This window comes from Rutidosis leptorrhynchoides, chromosome 1 (genome assembly GCF_046630445.1).
Source record: "Rutidosis leptorrhynchoides isolate AG116_Rl617_1_P2 chromosome 1, CSIRO_AGI_Rlap_v1, whole genome shotgun sequence".
Classification (NCBI taxonomy): Eukaryota; Viridiplantae; Streptophyta; class Magnoliopsida; order Asterales; family Asteraceae; genus Rutidosis; species Rutidosis leptorrhynchoides.
Window position 1 is genome coordinate 502,198,190 of NC_092333.1, and position 15,343 is coordinate 502,213,532.

The 15,343-nt window shown below is 35.3% G+C and overlaps 1 protein-coding gene across 1 annotated transcript in view; it reads right to left on the reverse strand.

The window, feature by feature from the left end:
- The window catches only part of LOC139875957 (probable aspartic proteinase GIP1), a 36,414-nt gene extending 22,186 nt beyond the window's left edge, over positions 1 to 14,228 (reverse strand). Inside the window, exon 1 of the mRNA XM_071863257.1 lies at positions 13,638 to 14,228. Within this exon, the coding sequence (XP_071719358.1) occupies positions 13,638 to 14,192 (555 nt within the window). The 5' untranslated portion in view covers positions 14,193 to 14,228. The remainder of the gene's footprint in view (positions 1 to 13,637) is intronic.
- Positions 14,229 to 15,343: the final 1,115 nt, after the last annotated feature.

The following is a 15,343-nucleotide window of genomic DNA, read 5'->3' on the forward strand; positions in this document are numbered from 1 at the left end:
CAATTCGAGCCATCGTCTCTGTCTCATGTTTAGCTGTTTCTGATTAAAGACATGCTGAAGACTCTTATGGTCGGTGAATATCGTAAACTTAGTACCGTATAGATAATGTCGCCACATCTTCAGAGCGAATACCACAGCACCTAACTCCAAATCGTGTGTGGTGTAATTAACTTCATGTTTCTTTAATTGTCGGGAGGCATAAGCGATAACCTTCTTGCGTTGCATTAGAACACAACCGAACCCTTGTTTCGAGGCATCGCAGTAGACAACAAAATCGTCGGAACCTTCAGGTAAAGATAAGATCGGAGCAGTGGTCAACTTCTCTTTCAGAATCTTAAATGCAGACTCTTGTTCTTCGGACCACTCAAATTTCTTCCCTTTATGAGTTAACTTGGTGAGAGGCTTTGCAAGAAGAGAAAAATCTTTAATAAATCTTCGGTAGTAACCGGCAAGTCCCAAAAATTGGCGAATATGCTTCGCAGTCTTTGGCACTTCCCAATTCTGAACAGCGGTGATTTTAGCGGGATCGACATGTATTCCATTACTATCTACAACATGTCCAAGGAATTGTATGGTTCTAAGCCAAAACTCACACTTAGAAAATTTTGCGTAGAGTTTTTCTTTTCTTAAGAGTTCAAGAATCAATCGTAAATGTTGCTCATGTTCTTTCTCGCTTTTAGAATAGATCAAGATGTCGTCGATGAAAACAATAACGAATTTATCAAGGTAAGGCTTGCAAACACGGTTCATAAGATCCATAAATACGGCTGGAGCATTGGTTAAACCGAAAGGCATAACACAAAATTCGTAATGTCCGTATCGGGTGCGGAATGCAGTCTTAGGAATGTCGGACTCCTTGACTCTGAGCTGGTGATAACCGGATCTTAAATCAATCTTAGAATAAACGCTTGACCCTTGAAGTTGGTCGAATAGATCATCAATGCGAGGTAACGGGTAACGGTTCTTTATGGTAAGCTTGTTGAGTTCTCGGTAATCAATACACATTCTCAACGTACCATCCTTCTTTTTGACAAATAAGATAGGAGCTCCCCACGGGGACGAACTTGGACGAATAAAACCTAGATCTAAAAGTTCTTGGAGTTGGTTAGAAAGTTCCTTCATTTCGGAAGGTGCTAAACGATACGGTGCTTTAGCAATGGGTGCAGCACCTGGAGATAAATCGATTTGAAATTCAACTTGACGAGGCGGTGGAAGACCAGGGAGATTTTCGGGAAACACATCGGGAAAATCTTTAACAACTGGGACGTTTTCAATACGCGTTTCTTCAGATTCGATCATTTTAACGTGAGCTAGTATGGCGGAGTAACCTTTCACAAGGTACTTACGGGCTTTAAGACATGAGATGATATTAAGATTGGAACAACTTGGTTCGCCTTGGATAATAAGAGTTTCTCCACTTCCTAACGGAATTTGAACGGTCTTATCGAAACACATGATGGCTGCTCTCAATGGACCTAACCAATCCATTCCAACCACTACATCGAAACTACCTAGCTCGACCGGCAAAAGGTCTATCTTGAATTCCTTATCGGCTAGAATTAGGTTGCAGTTTTTATATATTTTATCAACTTTCATTAACTTCCCATTAGCCACTTCTACTAATCATCTGGTTTGTAGGGTTTGGGGCTTTTCAGTAAAAAGGGTGCAAAACTCATTTGACACATAACTCTTATCGGCTCCCGTATCAAATAAAATAGTGGCATAACAATTATTGACGAGGTACGTACCGGTAATGACCTCATCCTCATCACTGGCTTCTGCAGCAGTAATCACAAAAGCACGACCTTTGGCAGTAGCATTTGCTCCAGTAGCTGGAGTATCTTTCTTCTTTGGACAATTCGGGCTAATATGCCCCTTTTCACCACAAGTATAGCATGTTGGAGGAGCTCTAGCCGGAACAATGGCTCTATTCTGAGGTAGGGTTCTACAAGTCTTTGCAGCATGGCCTATCTTCTTACATATTGTACACACAGCAATGCACTTTCCCGGATGATGCCTTTCACATTTAGAACAAAACGGACTAGTACCCTGATAACCGGGTCTCGTACCATTCGCCGGTTTCTTATTAACATTTTGAGCTGAACCCTGAGATGGTTCAAATTTCCTCTTATTGTCACCGTTTTTAACTTCGACTTGTTTATTAACCGAAACTCTCCTACGTTTAGCAATCATTAAACTCTGTGCCATGTGGATCACAACATCCACAGTAACCTTCTCTGCAGAAATCACATTCCCTTGAACATCCTCGGGTAGACCCTCGATATACCGCTCTATCCTGCGGGCTTCAGTTGGGAACATTTCGGGACATGAAAGCTCCAAAAAACGATTGGTATAGCTTTCGATTTCGGTTCCTTTAACTCTGAGTTCCCAGTACTCAGCCTCGAGCTTTTGGACTTGACTTCTTGGGCAAAACTTAGTGATTTGGCATTATCTATTCCCACAGATTTGGCATGAGCAGTCCACCATGGGATGAACTCAAAGGCATGATGATCACTAAGTTTTGCCCAAGAAGTCAAGTCCAAAAGCTCGAGGCTGAGTACTGGGAACTCAGAGTTAAAGGAACCGATATCGAAAGCTATACCAATCGTTTTTTGGAGCTTTCTACCTTATGTCCCGAAATGTTCCCAACTGAAGCCCGCAGGATAGAGCGGTATATCGAGGGTCTACCCGAGGATGTTCAAGGGAATGTGATTTCTGCCGAGAAGGTTACTGTGGATGCTGTGATCCACATGGCACAGAGTTTAATGATGGCTAAACGTAGGAGAGTTTCGGTTAATAAACAAGTCGAAGTTAAAAACGGTGACAATAAGAGGAAATTTGAACCATCTCAGGGTTCAGCTCAAAATGTTAATAAGAAACCGGCGAATGGTACGAGACCCGGTTATCAGGGTACTAGTCCGTTTTGTTCTAAATGTGAAAGGCATCATCCGGGAAAGTGCACTGCTGTGTGTACAATATGTAAGAAGATAGGCCATGCTGCAAAGACTTGTAGAACCCTACCTCAGAATAGAGCCATTGTTCCGGCTAGAGCTCCTCCAACATGCCATACTTGTGGTGAAAAGGGGCATATTAGCCCGAATTGTCCAAAGAAGAAAGATACTCCAGCTACTGGAGCAAATGCTACTGCCAAAGGTCGTGCTTTTGTGATTACTGCTGCAGAAGCCAGTGATGAGGATGAGGTCATTACCGGTACGTACCTCGTCAATAATTGTTATGCCACTATTTTATTTGATACGGGAGCCGATAAGAGTTATGTGTCAAATGAGTTTTGCACCCTTTTTACTGAAAAGCCCCAAACCCTACAAACCAGACGATTAGTAGAAGTGGCTAATGGGAAGTTAATGAAAGTTGATAAAATATATAAAAACTGCAACCTAATTCTAGCCGATAAGGAATTCAAGATAGACCTTTTGCCGGTCGAGCTAGGTAGTTTCGATGTAGTGGTTGGAATGGATTGGTTAGGTCCATTGAGAGCAGCCATCATGTGTTTCGATAAGACCGTTCAAATTCCGTTAGGAAGTGGAGAAACTCTTATTATCCAAGGCGAACGAAGTTGTTCCAATCTTAATATCATCTCATGTCTTAAAGCCCGTAAGTACCTTGTGAAAGGTTACTCCGCCATACTAGCTCACGTTAAAATGATCGAATCCGAAGAAACGCGTATTGAAAACGTCCCGGTTGTTAAAGATTTTCCCGATGTGTTTCCCGAAAATCTCCCTGGTCTTCCACCACCTCGTCAAGTTGAATTTCAAATCGATTTATCTCCAGGTGCTGCACCCATTGCTAAAGCACCGTATCGTTTAGCACCTTCCGAAATGAAGGAACTTTCTAACCAACTCCAAGAACTTTTGGATCTAGGTTTTATTCGTCCAAGTTCGTCCCCGTGGGGAGCTCCTATCTTATTTGTCAAAAAGAAGGATGGTACGTTGAGAATGTGTATTGATTACCGAGAACTCAACAAGCTTACCATAAAGAACCGTTACCCGTTACCTCGCATTGATGATCTATTCGACCAACTTCAAGGGTCAAGCGTTTATTCTAAGATTGATTTAAGATCCGGTTATCACCAGCTCAGAGTCAAGGAGTCCGACATTCCTAAGACTGCATTCCGCACCCGATACGGACATTACGAATTTTGTGTTATGCCTTTCGGTTTAACCAATGCTCCAGCCGTATTTATGGATCTTATGAACCGTGTTTGCAAGCCTTACCTTGATAAATTCGTTATTGTTTTCATCGACGACATCTTGATCTATTCTAAAAGCGAGAAAGAACATGAGCAACATTTACGATTGATTCTTGAACTCTTAAGAAAAGAAAAACTCTACGCAAAATTTTCTAAGTGTGAGTTTTGGCTTAGAACCATACAATTCCTTGGACATGTTGTAGATAGTAATGGAATACATGTCGATCCCGCTAAAATCACCGCTGTTCAGAATTGGGAAGTGCCAAAGACTGCGAAGCATATTCGCCAATTTTTGGGACTTGCCGGTTACTACCGAAGATTTATTAAAGATTTTTCTCTTCTTGCAAAGCCTCTCACCAAGTTAACTCACAAAGGGAAGAAATTCGAGTGGTCCGAAGAACAAGAGTCTGCATTTAAGATTCTGAAAGAGAAGTTGACCACTGCTCCGATCTTATCTTTACCTGAAGGTTCCGACGATTTTGTTGTCTACTGCGATGCCTCGAAACAAGGGTTCGGTTGTGTTCTAATGCAACGCAAGAAGGTTATCGCTTATGCCTCCCGACAATTAAAGAAACATGAAGTTAATTACACCACACACGATTTGGAGTTAGGTGCTGTGGTATTCGCTCTGAAGATGTGGCGACATTATCTATACGGTACTAAGTTTACGATATTCACCGACCATAAGAGTCTTCAGCATGTCTTTAATCAGAAACAGCTAAACATGAGATAGAGACGATGGCTCGAATTGTTAAATGATTATGATTGTGAACTAAAGTATCATCCGGGAAAGGCAAATGTAGTTGCCGATGCTCTAAGTCGAAAGGACGAAGTTAGGCGTGTTCGTGCCTTGAATCTTAAGATCAAATCGAATCTCATCTCTCGAATCTGCGAAGTTCAAGTTGAAGCTATCAAACCTACACTTATCGAAGGAGAAGGACCTATAAATTTCGAAAACCAACTGCAAGTTAAGTCCAATGGTACAAGATACTTTGGTAATCGAATTTGGGTTCCTCGTTATGGTAATCTCCGTGAACTAGTCTTGGATGAAGCACATAAGACTAGGTATTCTAGTCATCCCGGTTCTAGTAAAATGTATCAGGATGTGAAAGAGTTCTACTGGTGGCCCAACATGAAAGGCGACATTGCTACTTATGTGAGTAAGTGTCTTACTTGTTCGAAAGTCAAAGCCGAGCACCAAAAGCCTTCTGGTCTTCTAACTCAACCCGATATTCCACAGTGGAAGTGGGATGGTATAGCTATGGACTTTATCACAAAATTGCCTAAGACTGCAAATGGCAATGATACGATTTGGGTCATAGTTGATCGTCTCACTAAGTCTGCACATTTCATACCAATCAAAGAGACTGACAGAATGGAAAAGTTAGCTCGACTCTTTGTTAAAGAGATTGTTACTCGTCATGGTGTCCCTACTTCTATTATCTCGGATCGCGATAGTCGATTTACTTCCAATTTCTGGAAATCCTTGCAAGCGTCTCTTGGAACTCGACTCGACATGAGTACAGCTTATCATCCGCAAACGGACGGTCAAAGTGAACGAACTATCCAAACTTTGGAGGATATGCTACGAGCATGTGTTATCGATTTCGGTAAAGGGTGGGATAAACACCTACCTTTAGTCGAGTTTTCTTACAACAACAGCTATCACTCTAGTATTAAAGCTGCACCATTCAAAGCTTTATATGGTCGCAAATGTAGATCTCCGTTGTGTTGGGATGAACTCGAGGACAGACAATTAACTGGTCCTGAACTTATTCATGAAACTTCCGAAAAGATCGTGCAAATCAAGAAGCGTTTAGAAACCGCTCGTAGTCGACAAAAGAGTTATGCCGACCCTCACCGAAAACCGTTAGAATTCCAAGTTGGAGATAACGTTATGTTAAAAGTATCTCCTTGGAAAGGTGTTATCCGCTTCGGTAAACGAAGTAAACTCAGTCCGCGTTATGTTGGACCTTTCAAAGTTATTCAAAGAATCGGTCCCGTTGCGTATCGATTAGAACTTCCAGCTGAACTAAGTCAAGTACATGATGTGTTTCATGTCTCAAATCTGAAAAAGTGTCTCGCCGAAGATACTCTTGTTATTCCTTTGGATGATATCCGCATTGATGAGCAAATGCACTTTGTCGAAGAACCTATAGAGATTATGAAAGAAGAGGTCAAAGAGACTCGTAAGAGCAACATACCTATTGTTAAAGTCCGTTGGAATTCGCGTAGAGGCCCCGAATATACCTGGGAACGCAAAGACCAAATGATACGAAAATACCCCCATCTCTTCCCAACTGTTGATGAAGCAGACGGGAACTCTACTTAAAACTTCGGGACGAAGTTTTCATTAACGGGGAGGTACTATAACGACCCTCATTTTTTCATCTATATTTTCTTCCGTATAATTTAAAATGCCCGGAAAAAAAAAAGTTACTGTAGCGCCGAATAGTAAACAAAAAAAAAATTTAATACTTTTTGCTTTTTATTTTTTAATTTTATTCTAGATCTATATCTAGCTTTATAAAAACACTTTTCTTTATTTAATACAAATTATGGGCTGATACAATTATTAATATTTTTATTTTTCTTTTCTTTTTCTTTTTATTTCTTTTATACATTTTTTTATACCAAGTTTTCACCTATAAATACTAGCCATTTCTTTCAAAATCCTTTACACCTCAAAAATTTATTCTCACTTGAAGATCATACTCTCAAACCTCTGCAAAAATTATTTTTGTAAGTTCTCTATATTATTTTTATAGTTTTTATTTAGTTTTTATCATATTTTTGTGCTAGTTTTATGTTAAATACCAAATAAATACGAAATTAATTATAATAAGTAATGTAAATACATGATAATTAGTATTAAGTATCCTAATGACTATAAAAATTATTTTTATGAATTATACATTCGAATTTATATTTATTAAAAATCAAAAACTGACTTTTTTTATATTCGGTATATATAGATAATGAAGAAATAAATAGTAAACAATTTTATATATTATGTTTTATAATTTTCGCTTGTTCCTTAGGTCATAAAAGTAATTATAAAAATTTATGTTTGATTTATTTGTCATTTTAAATAATTAATTTGTATTTTTTTCTACTTTTGCTACAGTACCGGAAAATCTGTTTTAAAAAGAAAAATAGAATTTAATGATATAACATGTTTATGACTACAATAATCAATGGAAATTACTTAGGAACTAATAAGAAAGTTATAAAAATTATTTTTAGAATTAATAATTATATATTTCTATTTAATTCCGAATTTAAACTAAAAACAATACAAAAGTTGAATTAAATAGTTAAACTATCAATATAAATGTACAAATAATTTTTCTAAGCTTAATAAACTATATTAGGCATACGAAAATTTTAGATGAATTAATTGAGTTGATATAATAAGTATTACTTTATAAACTTTGATTTATCTTGAACCGAAAAAGAAATTAGAAACAAATACTTTTACACCATAACAAAAATTTATAAATTTTTCCTAAGTTTATTTTGGTCAGTAGAACCTAAAAAAAATATAAAATGTGTTGTTAAACTTGTTTATCTATTTATTTGTATTTTAGCTATAAAAAAATTTAATATTTAATACATAAAACTTAATATTTATGTATAGAAAATTTTTATAATGTTTTATACATGTCACTTACTGTTATGAAATCAATAAAACACTTGTTAGCATTTTTAGATAATTATTGGTACTTATATTGACATAAAACTTAAAATTAAACTATACATATTTTAACATATAAGATAAATATATATATATATATATATATATATATATATATATATATATATATATATATATATATATACATATTAACTTGATATTAATACATACCCATTCATAAAACACAATTTCTATGTATAACACTTGTTTACTTACTTAAATATATCCTACTTATTATTAGGATTTAAAAACCAAACAATCTTAATAACGATAATACAATCGAACTTAAGTAAATACTTATTGTATAAAGTATTTAAAGTGTTGTATTCCTATACGCACCTAAAAACGTATTGGAACGGTATATTAGATGGGTATAGATCTTGATCTTTCTCGAGTGGATGGACGCTCGAAAGTCTAGGCGGAGAGTTTGGATTACCGAGTTAAAGGATCCTGTGGCTCAGAAACCTATGACCTGAAAAGGCCATTTTAAATTGAAAGTGTTAGATTGGAAGCTTGTCTAGTATGAAAAGCCTTTCCAAAACGATAAACCTTCTTTAAATTTACTATAAAAGAAAATACTTACACTTATCATAGTACGGGCAAAACATCTAAACTATTCTCAACTTATTCTTAGGTTGACTTATTCCGTGCTTCGATCATCCATACTTCCTCTTTAAGGATTACTTTATCTCATCGAATTACTAAGGTGACTTTCATAGCCCCACTCTTATTGCTATAGCACTTTTTATACTTACTGGGGTGAGACACATGCTGCTTTAATACTTTAAACAACTTAGACACAAGTACGAACTTAAACTGTGCTATGACTAGCTTATGCTACTAAGATCCCACAGTGATATTTTTTAATTGCTTTCAGGATAAGGCATTCTTAATTATTGGGGGTAGGCCTATCGGGAGTAACGTCCCCGATACATTTGACCGCGATGTCTTTGTATTACTTAATAATGATTTAAACATGGTGATAAGGTACTGTCAACTTATCATCGGGGCAACAAAACAAACGTTTAGTCTAAAATATCACGAATCAGTACTACTTTTGGATCTGCGTGATCTACTTATATAACAAATCTTGTGGTCTAAGAATAAACGGTCAATCATATTTGTTAAACCTATGAATTTCACTCAACCTTTTTGGTTGACACTTTTAGCATGTTTGTCTCAGGTACTGAATGATCAGGACCTCTATATCTACTGCTTACGTGATGACTTACTTGGCTAGGATCAAGACTTATCGCATATTTACTTTTCTGCATTTGAACAATTTATAATTCTTGTAACGACATTATTAATCCTTCCGCTGCAAATTTGGTTTTATTCATATAGTATTTGTTCTCATTTTATAATATATTGGTATGTATTATGATATTGAATCACATTTTGCCCAGGCCCTAACTGGGGGTGTGACAATAATGTACACTACTGGAGTGCAAAATCAGTCAAATGGTGGAGATCTTTGTATTGCAGACAGTGGTACCACACACACTATACTCAAATCTAAAAAATATTTTACTGATTTTAAAGTAACAGAAGGAACGGTACATACTATATCAGGTCCTGCGGATTTAATAAAAGGAATGGGAAAGGCAAAATTCATGTTACCAAATGGTACAAATTTTCTGATAAAAAAATGCCTTATTTTCTCCCATGTCAAAGAGAAATTTGTTAAGCTTCTCTGACATATACCAAAATAGATATGATTATCAGTGAGTGACTACAGAAAATGATAAATACTTAAGTATCACTGACAAGAAGCATGTGATTGAAAAACTACCAAGACTTAGTTCTGGTTTACATTATACATATATAAATGTACCAGAAGCAGACATGGTAGTTAATGAAAAGGCATGTAATCCTGTAATGATCAATCTGTGGCATGAAAGATTAGGCCACTCATGATCAACAATGATGAAAAGAATAATTCAAAATACATATAGACATCCATTGACGGATCAAAAGATCTCTCATGATGCACTTATCCCATGTACATCATGCTCACTTGGAAAATTGATAATAAGACCATCACCTCTTAAGGTTGAAAAAGAATCACCATTGTTTCTTGAAAGAATTCAAGGTGATATATGTGGACCCATTCATCCACCATGTGGACCATTTAGATATTTCATGGTCCTAATAGACGCAACTAGTAGATGGTCTCATGTGTGTCTATTATCAAGTCGAAACATGGCATTTGCAAAATTTTTTGCTCAAATTATTAAATTGAGAACACATTTCCCTGATTATAATATTAAAAGAGTAAGATTGGATAATGCTGGTGACTTTACATCTCAAGCATTTAATGATTTTTGCATGTCTATTGGGATTGTTGTTGAACATCCTGTTGCCCATGTGCATACACAAAATGATTTAGCCGAATCACTAATCAAACGATTGCAATTAATAGCTAGACCATTGATAATGAGAACAAAACTCCCAGTATCTGTATGGGGTCATGCAATTTTACATGCTGCATCATTAATTCGCATTAGACCAAGTGCAAGTCATACATATTCTCCCTTGCAACTTGCTTTTGGCCATCAGCCAAATATTTTCTACCTTAGAACATTTGGTTGTGCGGTTTATGTTCCTATCGCACCACCACAACGCACTAAAATGGGTCCTCAAAGAAGGATGGGAATATATGTTGGATATGAAACATCTTCAATCATAAGATATATTGAACCCATGACGGGTGATGTTTTTACAGCACGTTTTGCAGATTGTCACTTTAATGAAACATTGTTCCCTAGATTAGAGGGAGAAATAAAAAATAAAGAAAATGATGTTTCATGGTGTGAACCTCAATTAATGTATCTTGATCCTCGCACAAAAGAATGTGAGATCGAAGTTCAAAAAATAATACATATGCAAGAACTTGCGAATAAATTGCCTGATGCATTTACAGATACAAAAAGAGTGACTAAATCATATATACCAGCAGCAAATGTTCCAGCTCGAATTGAAATTCCAAAAGCTGGCAATAATGTCACTCTTGAGTCTTTACCACGCTAGAGACGTGGGAGACCAATTGGTTCCAGAGATAAAAATCCTCAAAAAAGAAAATCAGCTGATAATGAGGTAAAAGAAAGTGTTCAGGAAGAACCACAAATCAATACTCCTTCTGCAGAGGAGATTGATGATGTCAATACGAAATTTTCAATCAATTATGCACATTCAAAAATATTATGGAACCTAAATGAAATGAAAAATCTTGATGAGATATTTTCATATAATGTTGCATATGACATTATGAATGATGATGATGATCCAGAACCAAAATCTGTCATGGAATGTCAAAATAGACATGATTGGGATCATTGGAAAGGAGCAATACGAGCTGAATTTGAATCGCTCAATAAAAGAAAAGTTTTCGGATTTATCGTTCTCACTCCTAAAGATGTGAAACCTGTGGGATATAGATGGGTTTTTGTGCGAAAAAGAAATGAGAAAAATGAAGTTACAAGATATAAAGCTAGACTTGTAGCTCAAGGTTTTTCTCAAAGACCGGGAATTGATTATGATGAAACTTATTCCCCTGTTATGGATGCAATTACTTTTAGATACTTAATCAGCCTGTCAGTTTCTAAAAATTTAGAAATGCATCTCATGGATGTTGTGACTGCTTATCTATATGGATCACTTGATAGTGATATATATATATATATATATATATATATATATATATATATATATATATATATATATATATATATATATATATATATATATATATGAAGATACCTGAAGGATTTAAGGTATCAGAAGCAACCAATGCAAAACTCAAAGAAATGTACTCAATCAAGTTACAAAGGTCTTTATATGGGTTGAAACAATCGGGTCGCATGTGGTATAAACGATTAAGTGATTACTTGATAAGCAAAGGGTATACTAATAATCTTATTTGCCCATGTGTATTCATTAAGAAAACAACATCCAGATATGTGATCATAGCCGTTTATGTTGATGATCTTAACATCATAGGTACAAATAAAGAGATCCATGAAGCCATTCAACTTCTAAAGAAAGAATTTGAAATGAAAGATCTCGGAAAAACCAAATATTGCCTTGGTTTGCAGATTGAGCATATGCCTAATGGTTTACTTGTACATCAAACAACTTATACGGAAAAGATTTTAAAACGTTTCAATATGGACAAGGCAAAACCATTAAGTACTCCTATGGTTGTTAGATAACTTAATGTTGACACTGATCCATTTCGTCCCTGTGAAGATCATGAAGATATCCTGGGATCAGAAGTACCATATCTTAGTGCAATTAGAGCTCTTATGTATCTTACAATTTGTACAAGACCTGACATTTCTTTTGCAGTTAATTTGTTGGCAAGGTTCGGCTCAGCTCCTACCAAAAGACATTGGAATGGAATCAAACACATATTTCGATACGTTCGAGGAACTGCTGATTTGAGATTATTTTTATTCTAGCGATTCAAAACAAGATTTAGTTGGTTATGCAGATGCAGGTTATGTATCTGATCCACATAAAGCTAAATCTCAAACTGGATATGTATTCCTAAATGGAGGTACCGCAATTTCATGGCGTTCTAAAAAAAAACACTTGTTGCAACATCATCAAATCATGCCGAAGTAATTGCATTACATGAAGCTACTCGGGAATGTTTTTGGTTGAGATCAATGACACAGCTCATTACTTATTCTTGTGGACTAGAACGCGATAAAAGTCCAACAACTATCTATGAAGATAATGCAGCTTGCATAACACAGATGAAAGAAGGGTATATCAAAAGTGACAGAACAAAACACATACCTCCTAGATTCTTCTCATATACTCAAGATCTCATTAAGAACAACCAGATTTAAATGAGATATGTTCAATCCAGCAAAAACTCTGCTTATCTTTTCACCAAAGCACTACCAACTGCTATTTTCAGAGCGCATGTTCACAATATTGGCATGAGGCATGTTAAAAGGATGTAACAGCTCAACGATGTCTACTTGAGGGGGAGTTAACTCATGCTGCACTCTTTTTCCCTTAGCTAAAGTTTTTTCCCACTGGATTTTCTTTAGCAAGGTTTTTAACGAGGCAGTACTAGTTGATCTCCAATGAAACAAAAATTGTCATCCAAGAGGGAGTGTTATAATCATAAAAAGCCAAAAAACAATGTTTGACAATTTATATCTCCATCCACAATAATTCAACTTTAGGAGACAAATTTACAATTCATATCTCGTGATTGATTATATACAGTTATTATTCTTATGTATAAATAGATGATGGATGTAAGAAAGAACACACACCCAATAATATCAATATTTTCTCTCCCTCTCTTTTATCTTCTAATTATCAATAGCCTACAGTCAAGAACCAGACCACTAAAAGTAGTTATAAGCCTACTGAATTATAATACATATCAAGTTTTTGTATTTTTCATCAATGAACTACTAATAAAGCATCATTTTCAAACCATATACTTAAAGAAAGTCTTACTTTAATGAAAAAAAGGGGTTAAATTTGCTATATACCACCGTTTTGGTCTCTCAATAATTTAAAAGTTTCAAATTCAAAAATTATTAAAATTCTGTAAAAATCATGCCTACACACTAAACGTAGGTAAAGAATCAAAACTAAAAAGTAGTCGCTAGAATAATTCCAATCAGTAAAAAGTAAAAGGACCAAAACTGACAACTTTACCAAGTGGGAATAATGTAAAAGGATAGGGTTATAACGTAAACAAACCTGAGCCGGTAACGAATAATTAGACCGGCCTAAACCGGCCAAACCAGAGACTCCATCAGGCAAACCAGTAAGCAACGAGTCATCACAACACGAAAGCACAAAATTCGGAACAACAGCCAATTGACCAACGGTCTGACCATCAGTCAAAGTCAACGCAAGTGAGTCAACCAACGCCTGCGCTAAAATAGTATTTTTAATAACCGGATTTTCAGGAAACAGAGCACACGAATTATTATGACAACCAGGTCCAGAAGGTTTAAAACAATTAGAACAGGCGAGTGAATATAGTGAATTACATTGACTTGTGCCGCAAGGAATGTAATGATTTGTTGAAGAGATGTAATTATTGGGAGTACAATCGATCCAACTGAATTTACCGCCTAAATCGAGGAGAAAGCTTGTGGATTGAAGCGGTGTTTTGATTGAAATGGAAATGATGTAGAGTTGAGTTAATTCGTCTCGTGTTATCGGTGACACGAAAGATGTTGTTGATGATGAAATTATGAGGTTGAAATGTATGCAGATGAATGAGATTATGAAGTGGAGCGGAGACATTTTTGGGTTTGTTTATGAATTGAATTTAAGTTAGAATATAAGAGTGAAATGGGTGTGGTTTGTTTAAAAAAGACTGAATGATTCTGTTTTAATAATAAGCCAATATAGAAAAGTGTTAATTAACTAATGACAATAAAATAAATACTCAATAATTATTTATTAATTACCGGTAATGATATTTTAATAAATTCAAAAATTAAACCTTTGTAACGTCTTTATGATGGATTTCTCAAATTTTCACATGGATAACATCACCCATTAACTAGTGATTCTTGGTTATTTGATTTGATTTGATTTTTATGGTACTTAATTCCCTGCAGACTTTTTTCGTAAAGGATGATATCCTTCCACCACTAGATATTATCCCATCCACTATTAAATATGCATCATGGTAATGTACAATACAAGTTCTTAAAGCATATTAGTGGTGGATGGATAAAATTTGGTTGTGGAAGGATCATCACTTATGAAAAAAAAGTCTCCTTTCTGGTACAGATATTTTATACTCTCTCCGTTCCAAAATAAATATTCTAATTTGACTTTTTGAGTCTTTCTTCGTCAACTTTGACTTTAAATATCATTCTTTGTGTTATAAAATAATTGATTAGAGTTGTATCAATGAAAATACAATTAAAAAAATCAATCTATTCATATAATTTTCATCCAAAATTATATAGCAAAAATCGTAAAATATTTGAAGTCAAAACTTAAAATATTGACTTTTAAAAGTCAAACAGGACAATTATTTTGAGACGGAGAGACATTATCAAACAACTAAATAAGAAATACTTTTATTTTTTAATTTCTAAATATACTAAAAATTTAAATAAATAAACACTTTTGGGACTAAATACCAAATGGGAGCGACTGTTGTTGTTTGAATATGGGTCTCCACCATATTTTTTTTTCCTCCATTCACACGTCTATAGCCCGTTAGATCAAAAATAACGCTGCGTCATAAGAGTTATTTGACAATCAGTTGACATTTTTGACGCCCATCGTCAGATCTGACGCTCAAGGGGCGTTAGTAAGGGGACTGACGGGAAAAATTTTAAGCATTAGATATTTTCAGACCAATCGGAATTTAATAAGCATGTATATATATTATTAATTTATTTCTTTTATACAAAACTTTCAATTATATTTTATGA